Genomic DNA, 17,304 nt, shown 5'->3' on the forward strand with positions numbered 1-17,304 from the left:
TCTTGCGGAATTGATAGCAAACTTAATAAGCTGATCAAAGTCTTTAATTGTTAATTGAAATAATTAGTTTTAAAGATCTAAATTCATATAAAAGCAAAATAAAAATCATTTGATTTTTTTTATAAAGATTATGTTTAGATCAGCTTCTTTTTGATTTTTCGTTAAAAGTATTAAACCCATTCATAAAAAAAAACTTTTTCTCTTTTTTTTCAAATTACCAAATAATAAATAAAAATAAAAAGTTGCAGTTACATTGTCTGAACACTAATTCTTTTAACTTTCTTTCTAGGTATATACCATAGAAAACTATAGAATTAGATTCAGTTAGCGTATATAGAACTGTTTATTCTTTCCTTAATTTACGTAAATTTTTCATTTGGTAAATCTTTTTCATCTTACATTATTATTCTGTGGTATTATCTTATAGGGATGAGACAACGTCATTTAGATCAATTTACAAACCGTTCTTCCCTCAAATGACTAATATCAACTAAAGTCTGTTAGGAATTGGAGAAATATATTATTTTATTGTCCATTTTCCTATCCCTATATCTCTAGGTATATTGGAAGCATATAAAAGGCCGCGCATGAGTGAATTATATGCACTAATTTTACTGAATAGCCGTGCAATCTCGCAAAGAAATAGCTTTTAAAAGTAGCGCAGCTACTCTAAAAGAATTTCATAGTATATATATGAAAGGCTGCGTATGAGTGAATCAAATGCATTAATTTTATTGGTTGGTAGTACGTCATCAAAAATATGTTTTAGTGGATACGAAGCTACTCTACAAGTCGCAAGAGTAAATCAAATGTACTGATTTTAGTAAATGGCTATACGTCCATGCAAAAATTAGATTATTTGTAGCCAAGAAATGTCCGTTCATCTGTCAGACTATGGGTTACTTTGAAATAAAAAGATTTAAAATGGCAGTGCAAATAAAAAAAATTTTTTCCGAAGTCCCAATGAGGTCATATTAGAATTATCCATATTACAATAGTCATTCTGGATACTTCAGTCAAAAGTTTTAAAACTTCTCCTTCTTATAGGCACTATAAAGAGCTTCGTAAAGAAAGATCTTGCAAACTTTTTTATTATCCTTTACAGGGAAGCATTACATAGATCCTAAGTATTTTTCATATATTATGGGGAAAAGTCTCCCCCCGACCCAAAAAATTAAAAAATTACATGTTTCACTTTTAACTTGATTGTAATGAGAAACTTAACATATTTTTATTTGGTCTAAGTCCCTATAGTATAGAGACGATGCTACTAATATTGATTCTTTAATATTTTGGCTTGTTGGTAAAAACATACTTTGCCATGGTAATTCCTTTTCGGTTTCTACAATAAACAAAATTATTCAGTTAGACATTAAGACCTCGTGGAAACATTGCTTTAATAATTAATACACATATTTATATAATGTCTTTTATATAAGTGAAAATGAAATTGCTCGACAAAGATTTTATATAATCAGAAGTGGACATAGTAAATTACGTCAATGACGGATAGCTTTTATGTGAAGCAACAACTGAAATTAAATTGAGAAAATGGGTTTTATAAGTTTATTTTAAACTGTTTCCTTGTGCTAACAAATTAAAAATTCATTAGCATTAACCGGAATTGAAGTCAAATACCTTTTGATATCAATTTTAATTTTATCATTAAATAAAAATAATTTTTTTAAAATGATTTGAAATGACATATGGAATTGAATTTAAAAATTCCAAATGAACATAAATATTATCAATAGAAAAGATTATTTGGTTTTCTTGCTATTTTTCTATTTTAATTATTAAGTTTTATTTATCTTTTACTAAACCATTCCAGTCTATCTAGATTAAATAATGATAGTGTTTTTCCAGATTTTTTGATGTTTTAAGATGCTATCACATGAAATAGAATTTGTAAAATTAGATCCACCACAAAGAAAGAAGAAATGGATTGAATTTCAGGTGATAATAAACAAAGATTAAAACGTCCAAAGGTATAGGAGCTCTGAAAAATGGTGTTAACATTAAAAATAATATAGTTAGATGGATTAAGGAAGTTACACAGTAAATGCTTATTGATCCTGCTGACTCCAATACCCTAAATTGTGTCATACACGAAAAGATATTTTTGGTGATAAAGTAGATCTAATAGAAATTAAAGTATTTTTTTTTAATGGAGATTGTGCTCCTCAAGTTTTATACAAGTTAGTTGATAAATACTTGGATATTTTATAATTGGACCAAATTATGAATATGTTTCTAGAATTAGAGTCAAACTATTACCAAATAAAAATGTTATCAAAATATTTTTATAGGAGGATGATATTGAATCGCAGCTAGTCCCAACGCTACGACGACATTCAGCCACTGGGACTATCCCTATCCAAGATAAACGACGACATTCATCAACGGGAATGATTCCTATCCGCGATAATTCCCGCAAATTGGAGAAAATCCGCGAACATATTAGTGCAGAATCTCCGCTTAGCTCTTCCCTGTCTTGCAGCATAGGTATTAGTAATCTAAATCTTTGTAGCACAGCTACTCTGGAACTAGATTATTCCAAACGTCACTTCGGGGCTAGAAATAGGGGGAAAGCTACTGAAAAAATACGATTAAACGCCCCTTAAGAGGCGTTGTCACGAAAAGGACTATACCCCATTTTTTATTAAGTGATTCTAGAAAGAAATACCTTTCTCCAAAACAATAATTTTACATAAACCTAAATTTATTATTTAGGTTCCGGCAGTCTTGGGTCAGCAGGGGAAGGTAGCCCCAAAATCTGCCCTCCAGCTCACTATGATCTATCTGAAGTTCCACCACGGTCCAGCCGGCCCAGGCTGGATAGTCCTGCCCGCAGATGGTCGGTATCTCCTCAGGCTGCTGTCTCGTTCAATAAAAGTTTCGGCGGATTTTCTCATACAGGTCTATTCTAAGGTTTTATACAAAAACTATGAGTCTAAATTAAAGAGTTGGTCTGATTATAAGTTTTAGCTACTATGTGGCTTTGCTCTAACCTCGATCTTCCTTAAAACCTACCATGGACCAAAACAAAATACCAAACTTCCTTGAAAGTTGTGGAATTAACGGTCCAGTCATTTTTGCAATCTTAACATACATATAGTCAAACAAACATCCTGTTCTATATTTAAGCAGTCTTAGCAGAAAGATTTGTATTATGAATTTTTAAAATCTAGGGGCCCCTGTTTCAATCAAGGATACAATAGCCTCTCAACTCCGTCGTACCTCCACTACAATGGCAGCAAGGACAAGCACGACAAGAACCACAGCAGCGTCACCACCTCCGAGAATGGCATCTGTGTCCTCTACTGAGTCTGTTGGATCTTCTACTACTAATAGGTATAATTTCCTATTGGAACTAGTGGATGGGCCCTAGCATCTAGGGATTCAGTATTCAGAGGGAGGGGACAGGAAAAAGGCTAAAATTAAATGGCCTAAATCCGTTCCTAACCTATGTGAAGATTCCCTAAAAGGAAGAAATTAATTTTGTGGTCTTAAGCGAGAAATTTACAGAAAAAAAGATAGAGTAAAATATTTTCGATAAAATGTTTGAAATTGTCACACAAAAAAACATTTTGTACAGACGATTACCATTATGTAAAAGTAGAGTAACATCAATTTTTTTTAAATAATAATATTTTAGCATAAGGGTGTCGGATGTAAATGAGTTGGAAGACTTGGAGGAAAAATGTTCTGAGCTGGTTCTTGGAGAGGAGGTGTACAAATATTCTCCACTAGAAAATATTAGGATACAGGTTAGTCAGTATTATTAATAATTGTTTATCATTGTTTGTATTAAAAAAAATAAGATTTTATACAATTTTTATCCCCATATCAATGCTCAATTATCTCAATTATCTGTGCACGCAGCTATGACAAACAAAGTTTAGCTGGTGATCTAACTTTTGGACCATAAAATATCCTACCCCTTTTTTAACAGAAAAACTTATGTCTAGCGTCTGCAACAGGCTTTATAATTGAGGAGCTATTTTAACCTTTACATAACCCAACCTAACCTAAAATAATTTTTTTAAATTAATTCCCGTTACTTTTATATAAGGATGATAATTTAAAATAAAATTTGAACCAGGATGGCGTTTATACTGGTTGGAGTAACCTTATTCTTGGTCAAGCTATGGGTTGGAGTGAAAATATTAAGGTAAGCAAAACTGCTGGTATGTCAGGATTTATGATAACCTTCAATGTTTTTAAATTTTTATTTCTTTTTGTATTACTTTTAGATTCCTTAATCAAAAGGCATAATTCTGTAAAAATTAATAGCAGTCAGACTGTCTCTTAAATGCTTTTTTTGTATTACTAGCGCCTACGCCCCTAGCATTTAGAAGCTTTGTATTTAAAAGGACAGGAAAAGGCAGAAAAATATCCTTAACAATACCAAAACTTTAATCTAAAAAATAAAGCAGCCTAAAACCATCTATGGAACTATGAAAGCTTCCCTAAAATGGAGAACTCAATCGGTTCAGCAGTTACCAAAATTTTAAGCTACAGACAAAAAGTCTTACTACTTTATATCTTAGGATTAAAATTCTCATTTGTTTGAATTATCTTCTTTAAGTTATTATGAAGATTCCACAAACAAATGGGCATGTTTAAGATTTGGTTCGGATACATACTTTATACATGCTATAATTTATTGTTCATGAATTTTAAATTTTGTAAAGAGTGATGTTTGTCCTGAGCAAAAAGAAAAATTGAGCAACATAAATTCTAAATCCAATGGTTTCAGTTCTGGTGATCATTTAAATATTCCAGGTACGATTTTTTCTAAGAATTGCGAGTTTATGAATATTGTGATAGGTAATTAATAAAAGGTAAATAAAGCTCTTTTTACTGCCTATAAAAATAATTACGTCATACAAATAAATGACCAATGATATAATAAATTACCAATGGCAATCCAGTATATATTTTGATTGACCAATGGTAGACCAGAATAACGTCATTTTTTATTGGCACTATAAAAAGATTTAGGTAAATTGACTTTTCCTCCAAAAGAATAATAGATACATTATTTTGTATCATTTAACACCACTATAACAGCTTTGAAATTAAACATGAATGAAATCATTTTTTGCTGCCCAATTATTTTTGACAATGTATCCATTGAATATATTTTTTCTTCAGAATATGGTCGTCCAGTGTTATTGGAAGCAGAATCGTCTCCAGATCTGCCCAGCCTCAGACAGATTACATGGCCCAGATCACCTTCCAGATCTTTTGTCAGAAACTTTCCTTAAACTAATTACAATTCCACAATGATCGAAGAATCTCTCCCTAGTATTCTGGTATATATTTATATGAAGAATCTTTCTTTATTGTTGTATTATGCAATGAAACAACAAATCTTTCCTTTCTATAATATTCTAAAATGAAAATAAGTCTACTTCCCTTGTCTTCTATTTTACAATGAAACAAAGAATCTCTCTTCATATTCGAATAAAAAGACTATAATACTAAAAAATGTACATATCATGCAGAATCTTTCCTTAATTTAAAATTACTTACTTTATATGATATTTTCAAGAATCTTTCCATATTAATATAAAAAGTCTTTCGCATTAAAAATCTTTTCTAAACTAGACAAAACGACAGCATAATTTTATTTGAACACAAAGTAGAAAAACTAAACTTAATCTAAACAAAATACAAATTAACTTTATGTTAGAAAATGCTGATTAATGTAATGTAAAAATGTTATTTTAAACAGTACACTTTTCTGATCATGGAAAGATAACGAAAACTTTTCACATTAGTTTTTCTCCTATTTCTAGCCCCTGCGGGGCCTATTTTCTAACACTGCGGGGCAATCATTAACACTTACCTAAAATAACCTAAAATAACCTTTCAAAAACTACTGTAAAAATGTAAAGAAACCCGCAACTTCGTTTTCTTTCCATGGCCCCACTTTTCAAGTTGTTAATCCATGGGTTAACTTTGAAGACAAAATCTGACTCAAAACTCTTCTTGCATATATGCAAAATAAAACAGTACTGAAATTATTTTTTCAATTTTTATACCACTGAAAATACAATATATAAAAATGATGATAAACCATAACAAAATGTGATAAAAAGAGAAATAATTATTGTTTTAATAAAACTATATTTTTATGTAATTTTCATTGAAATTGTATTATAATTTGAGTGTGTTGTTTGCTTAAAATATTGTATATTCTAAAAGCATAATCATATTGTTGTTAATCATATCTTATTTATGAAATAAATCTTATTCATATTTGATTATTAAGATTATTTTTCAAGTAAAGAGTTGTAAGGTAGAGTAATAAATATAATATATGGAAATACTTCCAAGTTGGAAGGATGAAAGTCTTACTTCTCTGATAAAATGATAATATAAATCAAAATTTCCTCCTATGTAACTTTTTTTCAAGGATGACAACATCCAAAAGTAGCAAAGCTGATATATGAAAATTTAAGAACAGATAGACAAATGGTCATGGTAATAAAAAGTTATATAAGCAGCAAGAACGTCCAAGCTTTTTTATTTTTTGGGGGGAAGGGGGGGGGGGTTAACTTTATATAATAGAGGCAAGGACGTCCTATCTTTTTTTGTGGGGGAGGTGTAATCACCCCTTTACCCCCCCCCCCTCCCCACCATAGACCAATGGAAAATTACATTTAAAGAAGACATTTATAAATCAGAAGTTTTCACAAAAAAATCAGCCTTCTATCTTAAATAGCAAGGAGAAAAACACAGCCCCATTTTAACAATTTAATAAAAAATTAGAAATACAACCTATATCAACCAAGTAGACAATACTACGTAATCAAAAAGTGGAATGGAATACAAACTTTTTTTAAAGTGACTTTTGTAGGTTAGGATAGGCTAAGTAAGGGTTGACCTGAAGAAAAACAGCACCCCACAGGGTATAGTTAGTAAATAGTTTTCCTTAAAATAAAATAAAATTGTGCTTCTCTGGGACAAGGAGTTTATACAAAAAGATGTACATATTTCATCTACACTTTCTATCCCATTTAAAGAAAAATATGTCTTTATGCTCATTTTTTGACTGGCTAAAATGATTTTTTCATAAGATGTGGTAATCAAAAATGATATCAATTTTAAGAGAGAGAAAAATACAAATTTTACATTAAATTTTTTAAGAGAGGAAAAACTTGTCAACATCCCAACAATATATGGTTAAGTTGGTAAAACTTTTATTTGATCAAAACCTTTTCAGGTTTACACATTTCAATAAAAAGAAAATATTTTCAGGTTTTTATAGAAAACTTTGGAAAATCTTTTATAAAGTTTTATTTAATTTAATAAAAAACTTATCTCAGAAGATAACTACATTATACCTTTTTTTCTTGAGTTTTGAAGAATTATTTCATATTCTTTTCATAACAAGAAAATTTGTGTTAAAGGTATGTATCTAAAATGGCCTTACGTTGTTAAAAAAAAGTTAAAAATTTACATGTTCAAAATGGACGTGCGGACATTTAGGAATCACCATGCAAATTTTAAAATCGATAGTACAATTCTAACATGGTTAAATTAACAAAACAATCTATCCGTTCCGGACGGACAGACGTAATTATGGAAAAGCTTCGCATTTAGAAACTAAACTATGTTAAATATGAAAACATATATCAAATCTTCTATTTTTAAGTTATTTTTTGTTGTTCTTTTTTAAATTTAACATTTCCTAAATTTAACTTTTTCATTTTAAATGCTTATGCCTCCTATTGCAAATGGACAATAAAGATACATTTTTATTTTTTTCAAATGTATGTTATATATTTATTTTAGGTTAAAATAGGTTAAGTAAAGGTTTTGAAAATCTCCGTTGATTTGAAACCTCGGCATTGGCTAAGAGTATTTTCTTATGTTATAAATAAAATCGGGAAGGTTTCAATTCTCTAGAAATAGGTTTGAGTGAAGGAGCCAATATTTGTAAAACAAAAGGTCATAATTAGCAAATCATATTTGGTGTTAGAAATAATTTTTTTTTTTATAAATAAATATTGTTTTATTCGTGTAAAAGACATAAAACTAAGTAATATAAAGCATGCAGTATATTTATTTAATTTATTGTTTAATTAATCAATATATAAAATCACAAGTTTAGAACATACCTAAATAAATAAAATTTTATGTCTCTCCGTCTGTAAACAATTTGTAGGTCATCATAATCAATACAATAAATTACGCTTTGAAAAAAATGCTAAAAGAGAGGGAAATGGTTTACCCAATTACGTTGCATTAAATGAAAGATTTTTAATCTTATTTTAATTGTTTGGAGATCAGAGCTGCAGCCCCCTACACCCCTGAATAAAACCCATTGATAAACCCATATATATCTGAAACACTTTGTCACATCCCCAAAATATATTTAAGCTTTGCTACTTATAAACAAATACTTGATAAAAATCTGAAATCGTTAAAATATCATTTTTAGTCTCCAAAAATATCAGCCATCTTGCTAAACCTGAAACATCTTAGAAATATCATAAACACAAAAATGAAAAATTGGAAAATTAAACTTAATTCCATTTCCTTAACATAAGAAATCTGGGGAAATCATCTTTTAATTAACCTATCCCTAAAGCCCTGCTTTCCCCACTTGTTTTGTATTCGTCAAATGCATAATGTCTTGGCCAAAAAATAAATAGAAAACAAACCATTGTGCCAAGTTAGAAAAATGGAAAAAAAATATTTGTTTAACTGTTTGTTTTAAATGCTATAAAAAAAATAAAAATAACCTATCAATAATGACTGACTTAAAATTTCAACCATTTTTTAATTCCTCCTAGATTTTTTTAATAACCCTTAGTGAAAAGTATATATTACAAAATTCTATTGAAAGAAACAGTACTCTATACTATAAATAAAGGTGTTACACTTTCAATTATATTGTATAATGAGATATATGTTTCTGAAAATAAATTACATCTATAGAATAAACAAACATATACAAATACATACATATGGTAGCTTATAAAATATTTATAAATAACATCTGGAAGTTAGATACAATATAAAGTGCTCTAGATATTCAAAACAGAATATCTATAGCTGCATGGTAATGGCATAATGGATTCACTTTTTATACTATACAAAATACATATTTGTGTAGTATTAAGTGTTACCATTTTCACATTACTATAAGAAATAAAGTCTAATGCAAGAAGTTCAATATTTTAATCAAATATTAAACTATTATTTAGCATTTTACTTTTTTTTAAAAGAAGTTTATAAAAATAAATATAAATTTTGATTATATATATATAACTTAGCTTAACCTTACTAAACTCAAAACTATAAATCTATATTCTTCATTAAAATGGAGGCATTAGATTTTCTGCTTTGTTAACCGTAACCCACTTCCCCTTTAGGCTTCCAGCTTTGCCAGCCTAAACTACATATTTTCATACCTGGAATCTGTGGTAGGAGGCCGGCTTTGCCAGAATTATCCTCGCAGGATCGTCTCATAAAACTGTTCCATGATCTATCAAATTTAAAATAGGTAGAAGGTATAAAAAGCTTTAAAGATTATTTGGAAAAGGTCTTAAATTCGATTAAGATCAATGAAGAGACAAGAATATTGCTACAGAAGTAAACTTATATTCTACTTTGATTCTACAAGTTAACATTATCTTAATTCAAAAGTACATTTTTGAACCATTATATAGTTATGTTTTCTATTACCTTAAGGAAAGGTTAGACTTAGAAACTGTGTCAACATCCAGTGATCTTCTGCTGCCGGTCAGACTGTTCAGACTCTCACAGCTAGCCATAGTCTCAGCCTAGATAGTAAAGAGATTATATTAGAGTAACAATTGTTTCTTATCTACTACAAGTCAGACTGTTCAGACTCTTACAACTAGCCATAGTCTGAGCCTAGATGATATAGAGATCATATTAGAATAATAATGGTTAATGTTTTTCTGCTATTAGTAAAACTATTCAGACTCTCACACTCAATCATTGTTTTAGCCTACATATTACAAAGATTTCTTAAGATTAACAATAGTTTGTGATTGTCTACTACAAGTAAAACTATTTAAATCTCACAACTAGGTATAGTCTCAGACTAGATAATATAGAGATCATATTAGAGTAATAATAGTTAATGATTCTCTGCTGTTAGTAGAACTATTCAAACTCTCAAACCCCATCATAGGTTTTGCCTATATATTACAGATATTTCTTTAGAGTAATGATGGTTAATTATTGTCTGCTAATACAAAAAAAAATATTCTCAGCCAAGATGGTGCAGAGATTATATCAGAGTAAAATTAGTTAAGATTTACCTATTTGACACTACAAATGATTATTGTAAAATATTACCAATAAAAGTGAAAAATAATATAGACAAACTGACTAAAATCTTGAAATATACATGTTAATTCTAAAAAAATTAGTATATATTCCTGGAAAGGTTTATGAAATATCAACAGTTGCAGATGTTTCCCAGTATTAGAATTTTTAATTTACCTGGAATGAGTTTAATTTGTTATATATAGGATACTGAAGTAATATAATATAATATGTAATTTCTGATGAAAAGTTTGTGTAACTAAGTTTGATAGTACAAATACAGGAAATATTCTAAAAGTTTATGATTTTGTTTCTAAACTACTTTTATGATTTAATTCTTGTAAACTCTATTAAGTTTTTTTTTAAAAGATAGATTTAAGTATAGAAATGGAGTTTAAATCAAATGAAACACCCACCATAAAAGTGTTTCTCTTGCTGACTATTGGAATTGTTATTTTTCTTTGTCTGATATCTGGATTAGGAGTCATCGACCTTGACCTGTAGTCCATAGATGCTCTTCGTAAAGGAGAATACACCGGTAATGTATTGCTGGATTCCTCTGTAAATGAAGGAACAAACAAATTTCCTTCACTGACATTATCTTTTTCTGACACTTCTTCTTCTGCTAATGTGTCAAGATCAGACCCATGGCTGGCAAAAGTAAGAAATGGAATGGGACTGTTCAGTAATGATCTACTGCAGGTTGGGAAACTAGGTCCAACTAGTCCAGAATTTATGGTTGGAATTGGACTATTGCCTTCTGTTTTTATCCAATCAAGTGGATCAAGGAAAAATACTGGACTTTCTCTCTTTTCTCTTGAGTTTTCCAATTCATGATTATTCTTGTTGCTTGGCCTTTTAGCATTATCATCATGATCAAATTCCAGGTCATGTTCAGTAGATATGTCTTCATCACTAGTGCATAGTTGTTTGGTCAGCTTTGCTTCAGGAAAGTTATTCTCTATCACATTATTGTTTTCAGGTACACACAGACTTAGTGTTGGCTCTTCATCATCATCATTGCTCTCAGTTTCATCTTTGTTGGACTCACAATCATAATTTGTGTCAGCTGTTGCTCTTTTTGGATTATCTTGAGGTTCATCATCACCTGATTCAATGTTAAGATCAAATATTTGCTGATGACTAGATGACTCAGTTATGGTATGCTTTTCTTCATTCCTAATAGAAGAGACAGAACCAGAATTGTCATCAGATGATTGATGATTTGTTGGGAATGCTGGAAATGAGGTTATTATTTGTGCTGGACAAGATTTCGGGTAACAGAAGTCTGTGAATGATGGTGATACTATCGGGGATATAAACAATGGTGGAGGTCTACACATTGGAGGAGGAGGAAGTGCTTTGGGTTTTGGTAAAGGATTTTTACTTGAACTTAGCACTGCTGATGTCATTCTTGGTAAATTTTCAATGTGCTGCGTCTGACCATATAGTGGCTGATTAATTCTCATTGGAGTTGAGGATTTAGAAGTTGAAACTGACAACAACTCAGTTTGATCCTCATCAAGATCTTGACTGGATGAAAGCCCACCTGGAGTCCTCATTGATTGTGGCGGGGGGCTCAGGTAGATTTTGAAGCTTGCATAGAAGCATTGCTCTGACTCACTTATTTCCTCATCACTTTCAGGCTCTGACATGTCAGAATCGATTGTAGAATTTATGTCAACTAACTCATCCCCATCAAAACAGTCACCAGTAATATTCATTGATTTTTCATTATCCATTTTGTTAAAATCGTTTTTTTCAGCTGGATGCCCTTGATTATCTTTGATATCAGATTTGATAGTATCATCAGCTTTCTTGTTATTTTTTTCACCATAAATGTTCTCCATGATTAGTCTTTAATAGCACCGAATTAAAAATATTTCACAGAAATAAACCAAATTTATAACAAAATTATAGAGTACAAATAACATTTTTCCATTTTGATTTAGATTTAAGTTTTATCCAATTATCAAAAATGTTAATAGACTTGGCTAATTGGGATGACGTCATTTTATCTTTTTATATTGAATCGTTGTAAAGATTCTCAGGCTAAACTGAAGTTTTTTTTAATGACTGCGTTTTCTATCCGGTCAACCTTGAGGCGTGGGGTGTTCAGAGAATAAAACAATTAAATATTTGATATAGATGACATCTAAAAGCGTTTTGCCTAGAGAATTTTTATCTCTAAAAGGTAAAAGAAATTGAAATTGTAAATTTTGACACAAATTTTTAACTAATACCAAAGTAGTGGCTTGTCTCCGAGTAAATGTGAATAAGGCCATTCATACGTTCCAAAAGATCTCTTCAAAGTAAGTATGGTTTAAAAACTACAAGGAATCTTTAAAAATATTTTCCCCAAAATATTTATCCCCCTCTCCCTTTATTTCCTTAGTAAAGCTTAAAACCTGCCCTGGACCTATTACAAACTTACATCCGTTTGTTATATCTTTCTGGAAACACATTTACAAATATCAACTATTTTATGTTGGATACAATGTATGTACACCCGTGCGTAGAAAATCTAGCTTTAGCTTTCCTCATTTATTTTACACACAAGCAAAGACATTTCAAAACACAATCTTTCAATCTTTTAGTCAAGGAGGGAGATTAACACTCTCTATAATAATCATACATAAATGAAGAATAATATATATACCCTTTTAATCTAATTACACGAAACTTGTTTTCTGAATATCTAACAATATGTAAAAAAAAAATCTAAAATCATATCTATTATACATGTACTAGTTGGCTTTTTATATCTTATCAGTTTTATTAGTTCTGTTCTAGCGGTCTTATTTTTTCTCAAAGTTATATCTATGTCCTAGATTTTAAATTAGCTAATGTGTGTGTGTGTGTGTGTGTGAGTTGGGTGTATGAATTTTTTTGTAAAGTAGAATGTATATTTAAGGAAAAAAATATTTAAAATATATTGTACAGTTAATATTTATAAATATTAGTAAGGTAAGTATGTATAAATTAGATATAAGTATATCAATCGTAAATTCTACATTTATAAAAAAAAATTAGAATTATATCATTTTTTCAAAATTTAAAACATAAAAGAATAGCGAGAAAAAAAATACAATCGAATGCTTTGCTTAAGTTTAAAGTGCTCAAATTAAGAGTTTATTGTTTTCATTTAGATAGCGTAGCAACTTTATTTTCATTAAAAGAAAGTTCATATGTCCATTCTATTTTAACATTAAGTTCAGAGCTTTTAACAACTCCTATATGATATAATTGTCATATTGATATAATTATCATAATTATGATTGCTAAAACGATTAAGGACAACGATATTACCAAAGCAGCTATACATTCAATTTTCAAAAGGAAGTACGTTCATATTGAGCATCCAGTACTTTTAAAACATAACTACACTTCTTTCATATAATTAAAACATTGATTTATTTCTTACATTTCTGTCATTAAATTTGATTTTTAGATTTAACATTTTCCTTTATATAAAATGCTAAATTAATATTTTCATCCGAAATTCTAAATCTGTAGGACTGTTATTATTTCTATCCATAAGTAAAATTTAATAATATAGAAATGATATACATATACGCAGAAAATGCGCGAAGCACGTAAAATTATTAACACTCTTAAAGAATTTTGGCACACTTAAGGTTGAGAAAGGTGTATTACGATTCCTATAGGAGTGTCTTCCACCCCCTTAATACCCCCGGTCGAAAATTTTACAAAAACTAATCTTTCTTTCAAACATGATAAACCTTTTTGTTCTTTTAAATAAATTTCCTCTGTACAAGGAAAAATTTGGTAAAAGGTAGCGTAGCTTAAATATTAGAATATTGTGTAAACCTTCCAATAATCTCTTCTGGACAGTCTTGCCATCGAATCTACAGACATCCGTCGTTCTCCTAAATAGAAATAAATACGATTATGTCAAATCTTAGAGACGATTTTAAGAAAAGTAAAATATTAGTAGATTACATATTAGGGTAATAAAATGAAATTAGATTTTCTTCATTTATTTCCATTATCTTTTACTTTTTGTCATTATTATGACATAGTATGAAGTTAATGTGTTATTTTACAATATATATGTCGTTATTATGTCAGCCTTGACCCCTTTTTATCAATATCATGATAAAGTCGATGTAAATATTACTAGAAAACTATTTTTTAAAATAGCATGTCGATATTATGTCAGCCATAACCCCTTTTTACTAAAGCCTTATGGTCGACATAAACAATTCAAATTGCATATCGAAAAAATTCCAACAGTTAGGACATTCAAATAAAAAAGTGAGTTATACATTAGTTGCTCGAAAAATAAATGTCTATTTTACTTAGCAGACGAAATAAAAATCAAGCTTTTCTTAAAATTTTTTGTTGTACTTTTATAATCAAAGTGTAGGTTCGCTTTGCGAAAAGTTAATGTATTGCCTCACAAAAAGTAAAAGTTTTAGATGCACAAAACAGAAGGGTATAATAATGTGCGGGCTTTTCAATCAAAACCACTAAATTAAGTTTCAGTAAAAATAATCATAAAAAAAATAGAAAAAAAATAACTTTTTTGCCTAAGCTTTGTAAGCTTTCAACAGCATGCTTGGCAAAGCCAAATTTGAATAAATATGTTTCTGTCTGCTAGCTTCTGGGTCGTTGAACAATAGGGTTTTTGGTTTTGCGAAGTAGGCATCTATATTAGCACAAAAATAACCAGCTTTAACCCCTCTAAAATATTTGGGGGTTTTAGCTCAACACCTCTAATATATAGTTTTGGTAATGCAATCAAAGAATTAAACGGGTGTGGGGGAGAAACTGAGGGGTAAAAAGAGCTCCGTAGTGTAATGCAATTGGCAGAATTAGAATTTTTTTTTTAGTAGCAAAGCTACTCTGCTAACTCCTTCGTCTTTCTTTCTTTGGAGGAAGATGTAAGCAATATCATATGATATGAGTAAAGATTAAGTTTGAAATAGCGTATAGTGTCCAATAAAAAATGACGTCATACAATACATATGACCAATAATAGGCCAGTATACATTGTAATTGGCCTACGGTAAATTGTATACTCACATATAATAGGTCATTTGTATTGTATGACGTCATTTTTTATTGGACACTATACGCTGTTTCATTAAGTTTGTATTACAATTTTGTATATTTGAATGACTTCTTCATTACATTTGCTGTGCAATATTGTGTAGCTTAACCCTTAACGGTCGGGGGGGGGGGCGTTGAACGCCCCCCCATCCGGTTTTTTCTATCTCATTTTCTGTGTGTGAAAGATAAAGAGCCCAAACTGCTTGACTTTTTAAGTATGGGTATGACACACAACTGAGAGTTGGAATTTTTTGAATATCTCCATCCTGGCGGGCACAGGATGCCAGCAAACCTGGCAGGGTCATCCAGGTAAAGAGCAAAAATATTTTTTTGACTAAAACAAAGCATTTTATCATACCAAAATACTAAAAAAATCCTCCAGTAGTACATCCTTATATGAAATACAGGTGTTCAAGTCACTTTCAGGTTCCAGGTATGATCCTGCAGGTCCTGATCCTCCAGGTCTCCAGAAATCTTTAAAAGGCTCCTGTGGCCGCAATTTTTGACTTAGAGACTTCAAATTTCAAACTTAAGCTTTTCTTACATGTCTACATAACGTATTAAAATTTCATGAAGATCCGCCGCCGTTTTCCCGCCGACCGCCGATTGCGGCGGCTGGCAGCTGCCAAGTACAGCTGCGGCCGCTGAAATTTATATTTTGATATTTCTAATGTAAAATTTACATAAAAATAAACATTTTCTGGGAAAAAAATTTTCTTCTAGCTTCAAAAATAAGAAAATTACAGCCGTTTGAAATTTTTACATAAAAAAAGACCTAAAAACAAAGGTTGTTAAATAAAAGGGTGAAGGAAGCGAAAATTGACTTAGACTTATAAAAGGTCGGAAATTCATTATCATACAGGGGACTTGCACAAAAAAATTTAGCCCTCTAGCTCTAATAGGAACTGAGATAATTAGGGGGGGCGTTGAACGCCCCCCCCCCCGACCGATTAAGGTGCGGCAAGGGGCCCGACTGTAAAGGGTTAAGCAACTTTCTTGATTCATAAGTTGTTCTTACAATGCATAAACCTACAGACAAACTTAAAACTGAAGAGTATCTTTCCAAACATGAGCTTTGCCATTTTTGTTTTCGGTATTTAAGATTTATTCGTCCTTGTTTTTTTCTTTGTTTACAATTGTATAAAAGTTTTATAAAAGATTAATGCTTTAGTTTGCTTTCATTAAATAAAAAACAACACTTTTTATAATTGTTTATTGCTTTTTTAGCTAGTTTGGACCAAGTTTTTTGATGATAAATTATCTTATTTTGGCAATTTAAAAACAAAAAAAACAACAATATTTTTTTTCGCCTATATATTGTGTTTCTACAAGCTTCGCTTTCAAATGTTATTGTTATCCTAGTTTGTTGCTTAAAATTAACTTGAATTGTTTTAATAATAAAGCCTCTTACCTTGCAAAAGTTTTTTAGTTCTATTATAAGGAAAAGAAACAGTAATACTCGAAGATCTTCCCTAAAAAGAAAAAAAAGGTTGTAACATATTTTAGAGGATATTGTATAAATTTTATCAATGTGAAGTAAGTAAAAATAAAACTAGAGACGTTAAAAATTGTACCTACTGCTGCTATGTCTGGCTCCTAAACCTTATACTGAGAGTACTTGAAATGCCTTGACCATACAAAGTTCGTGCAATGGGTTTGTTGTCTGTTTGATGTTACTTTATATAATATCCTACAGTGGGAGCTAGAGTATCGCATCCCATTACAAGAAGATAATGCTCTGGCTTCTCAAGATGATCACCTGAAATCGATGCAGAATCCTGCCCCAACTAGATGATTCATTAGGTAAGCCAAAATTTTAGATTACCTTTTTGAATAGTCCAATGCCTTCTGTAGGACTTTCAGAGCCACGCAAGGTTTTTGCCAGTGTCGGGGAGGTGGGTGATAAAC

General features: G+C 30.3%; 2 protein-coding genes across 2 annotated transcripts; one reads left to right on the forward strand and one right to left on the reverse strand.

Annotated features, from left to right (window-relative positions):
- Window positions 1-1,852: 1,852 nt before the first annotated feature.
- On the forward strand, window positions 1,853-6,275 carry LOC145317401 (uncharacterized). Its single transcript, XM_080158464.1, has 8 exons — window positions 1,853-1,956; window positions 2,310-2,505; window positions 2,734-2,919; window positions 3,192-3,354; window positions 3,659-3,770; window positions 4,106-4,174; window positions 4,698-4,788; window positions 5,161-6,275. Exons 1-8 carry the CDS (start codon window positions 1,885-1,887, stop codon window positions 5,271-5,273), a joined length of 1,002 nt encoding a protein of 333 aa, XP_080014590.1. The 5' UTR covers window positions 1,853-1,884; the 3' UTR covers window positions 5,274-6,275.
- A 1,417-nt stretch (window positions 6,276-7,692) lies between these two features.
- On the reverse strand, window positions 7,693-12,385 carry LOC145317399 (uncharacterized). Its single transcript, XM_080158462.1, has 4 exons — window positions 10,737-12,385; window positions 9,709-9,806; window positions 9,435-9,508; window positions 7,693-8,488 (listed from the first exon to the last, which is right to left on the reverse strand). The coding sequence occupies exons 1-4, from the start codon at window positions 12,168-12,170 to the stop codon at window positions 8,403-8,405; spliced, it is 1,692 nt and encodes a 563-aa protein (XP_080014588.1). The 5' UTR covers window positions 12,171-12,385; the 3' UTR covers window positions 7,693-8,402.
- Between the last annotated feature and the right edge of the window lie 4,919 nt (window positions 12,386-17,304).

The sequence above is a fragment of the Acartia tonsa genome, chromosome 4 (genome assembly GCF_053477335.1).
Source record: "Acartia tonsa isolate MP-2025a chromosome 4, ASM5347733v1, whole genome shotgun sequence".
In the NCBI taxonomy this organism is placed as follows: Eukaryota; Metazoa; Arthropoda; class Copepoda; order Calanoida; family Acartiidae; genus Acartia; species Acartia tonsa.

Excerpts from the sequence above, each read along its gene's own strand:
- LOC145317401 (XM_080158464.1), top strand. The coding sequence starts at position 1,885 with ATGCTATCACATGAAATAGAATTTGTAAAATTAGATCCACCACAAAGA. Across the intron at positions 1,957-2,309 it reads AGAAATGGATTGAATTTCAG|GAGGATGATATTGAATCGCA; the intron begins GTGATAATAAAC and ends ATATTTTTATAG. Across the intron at positions 3,355-3,658 it reads GGATCTTCTACTACTAATAG|CATAAGGGTGTCGGATGTAA; the intron begins GTATAATTTCCT and ends ATAATATTTTAG.
- LOC145317399 (XM_080158462.1), bottom strand. The coding sequence starts at position 12,170 with ATGGAGAACATTTATGGTGAAAAAAATAACAAGAAAGCTGATGATACT. Across the intron at positions 9,509-9,708 it reads AAGTCTAACCTTTCCTTAAG|ATCATGGAACAGTTTTATGA; the intron begins GTAATAGAAAAC and ends TAAATTTGATAG. Across the intron at positions 8,489-9,434 it reads CCTCCTACCACAGATTCCAG|GTTTAGCAAGATGGCTGATA; the intron begins GTATGAAAATAT and ends AAGATGTTTCAG.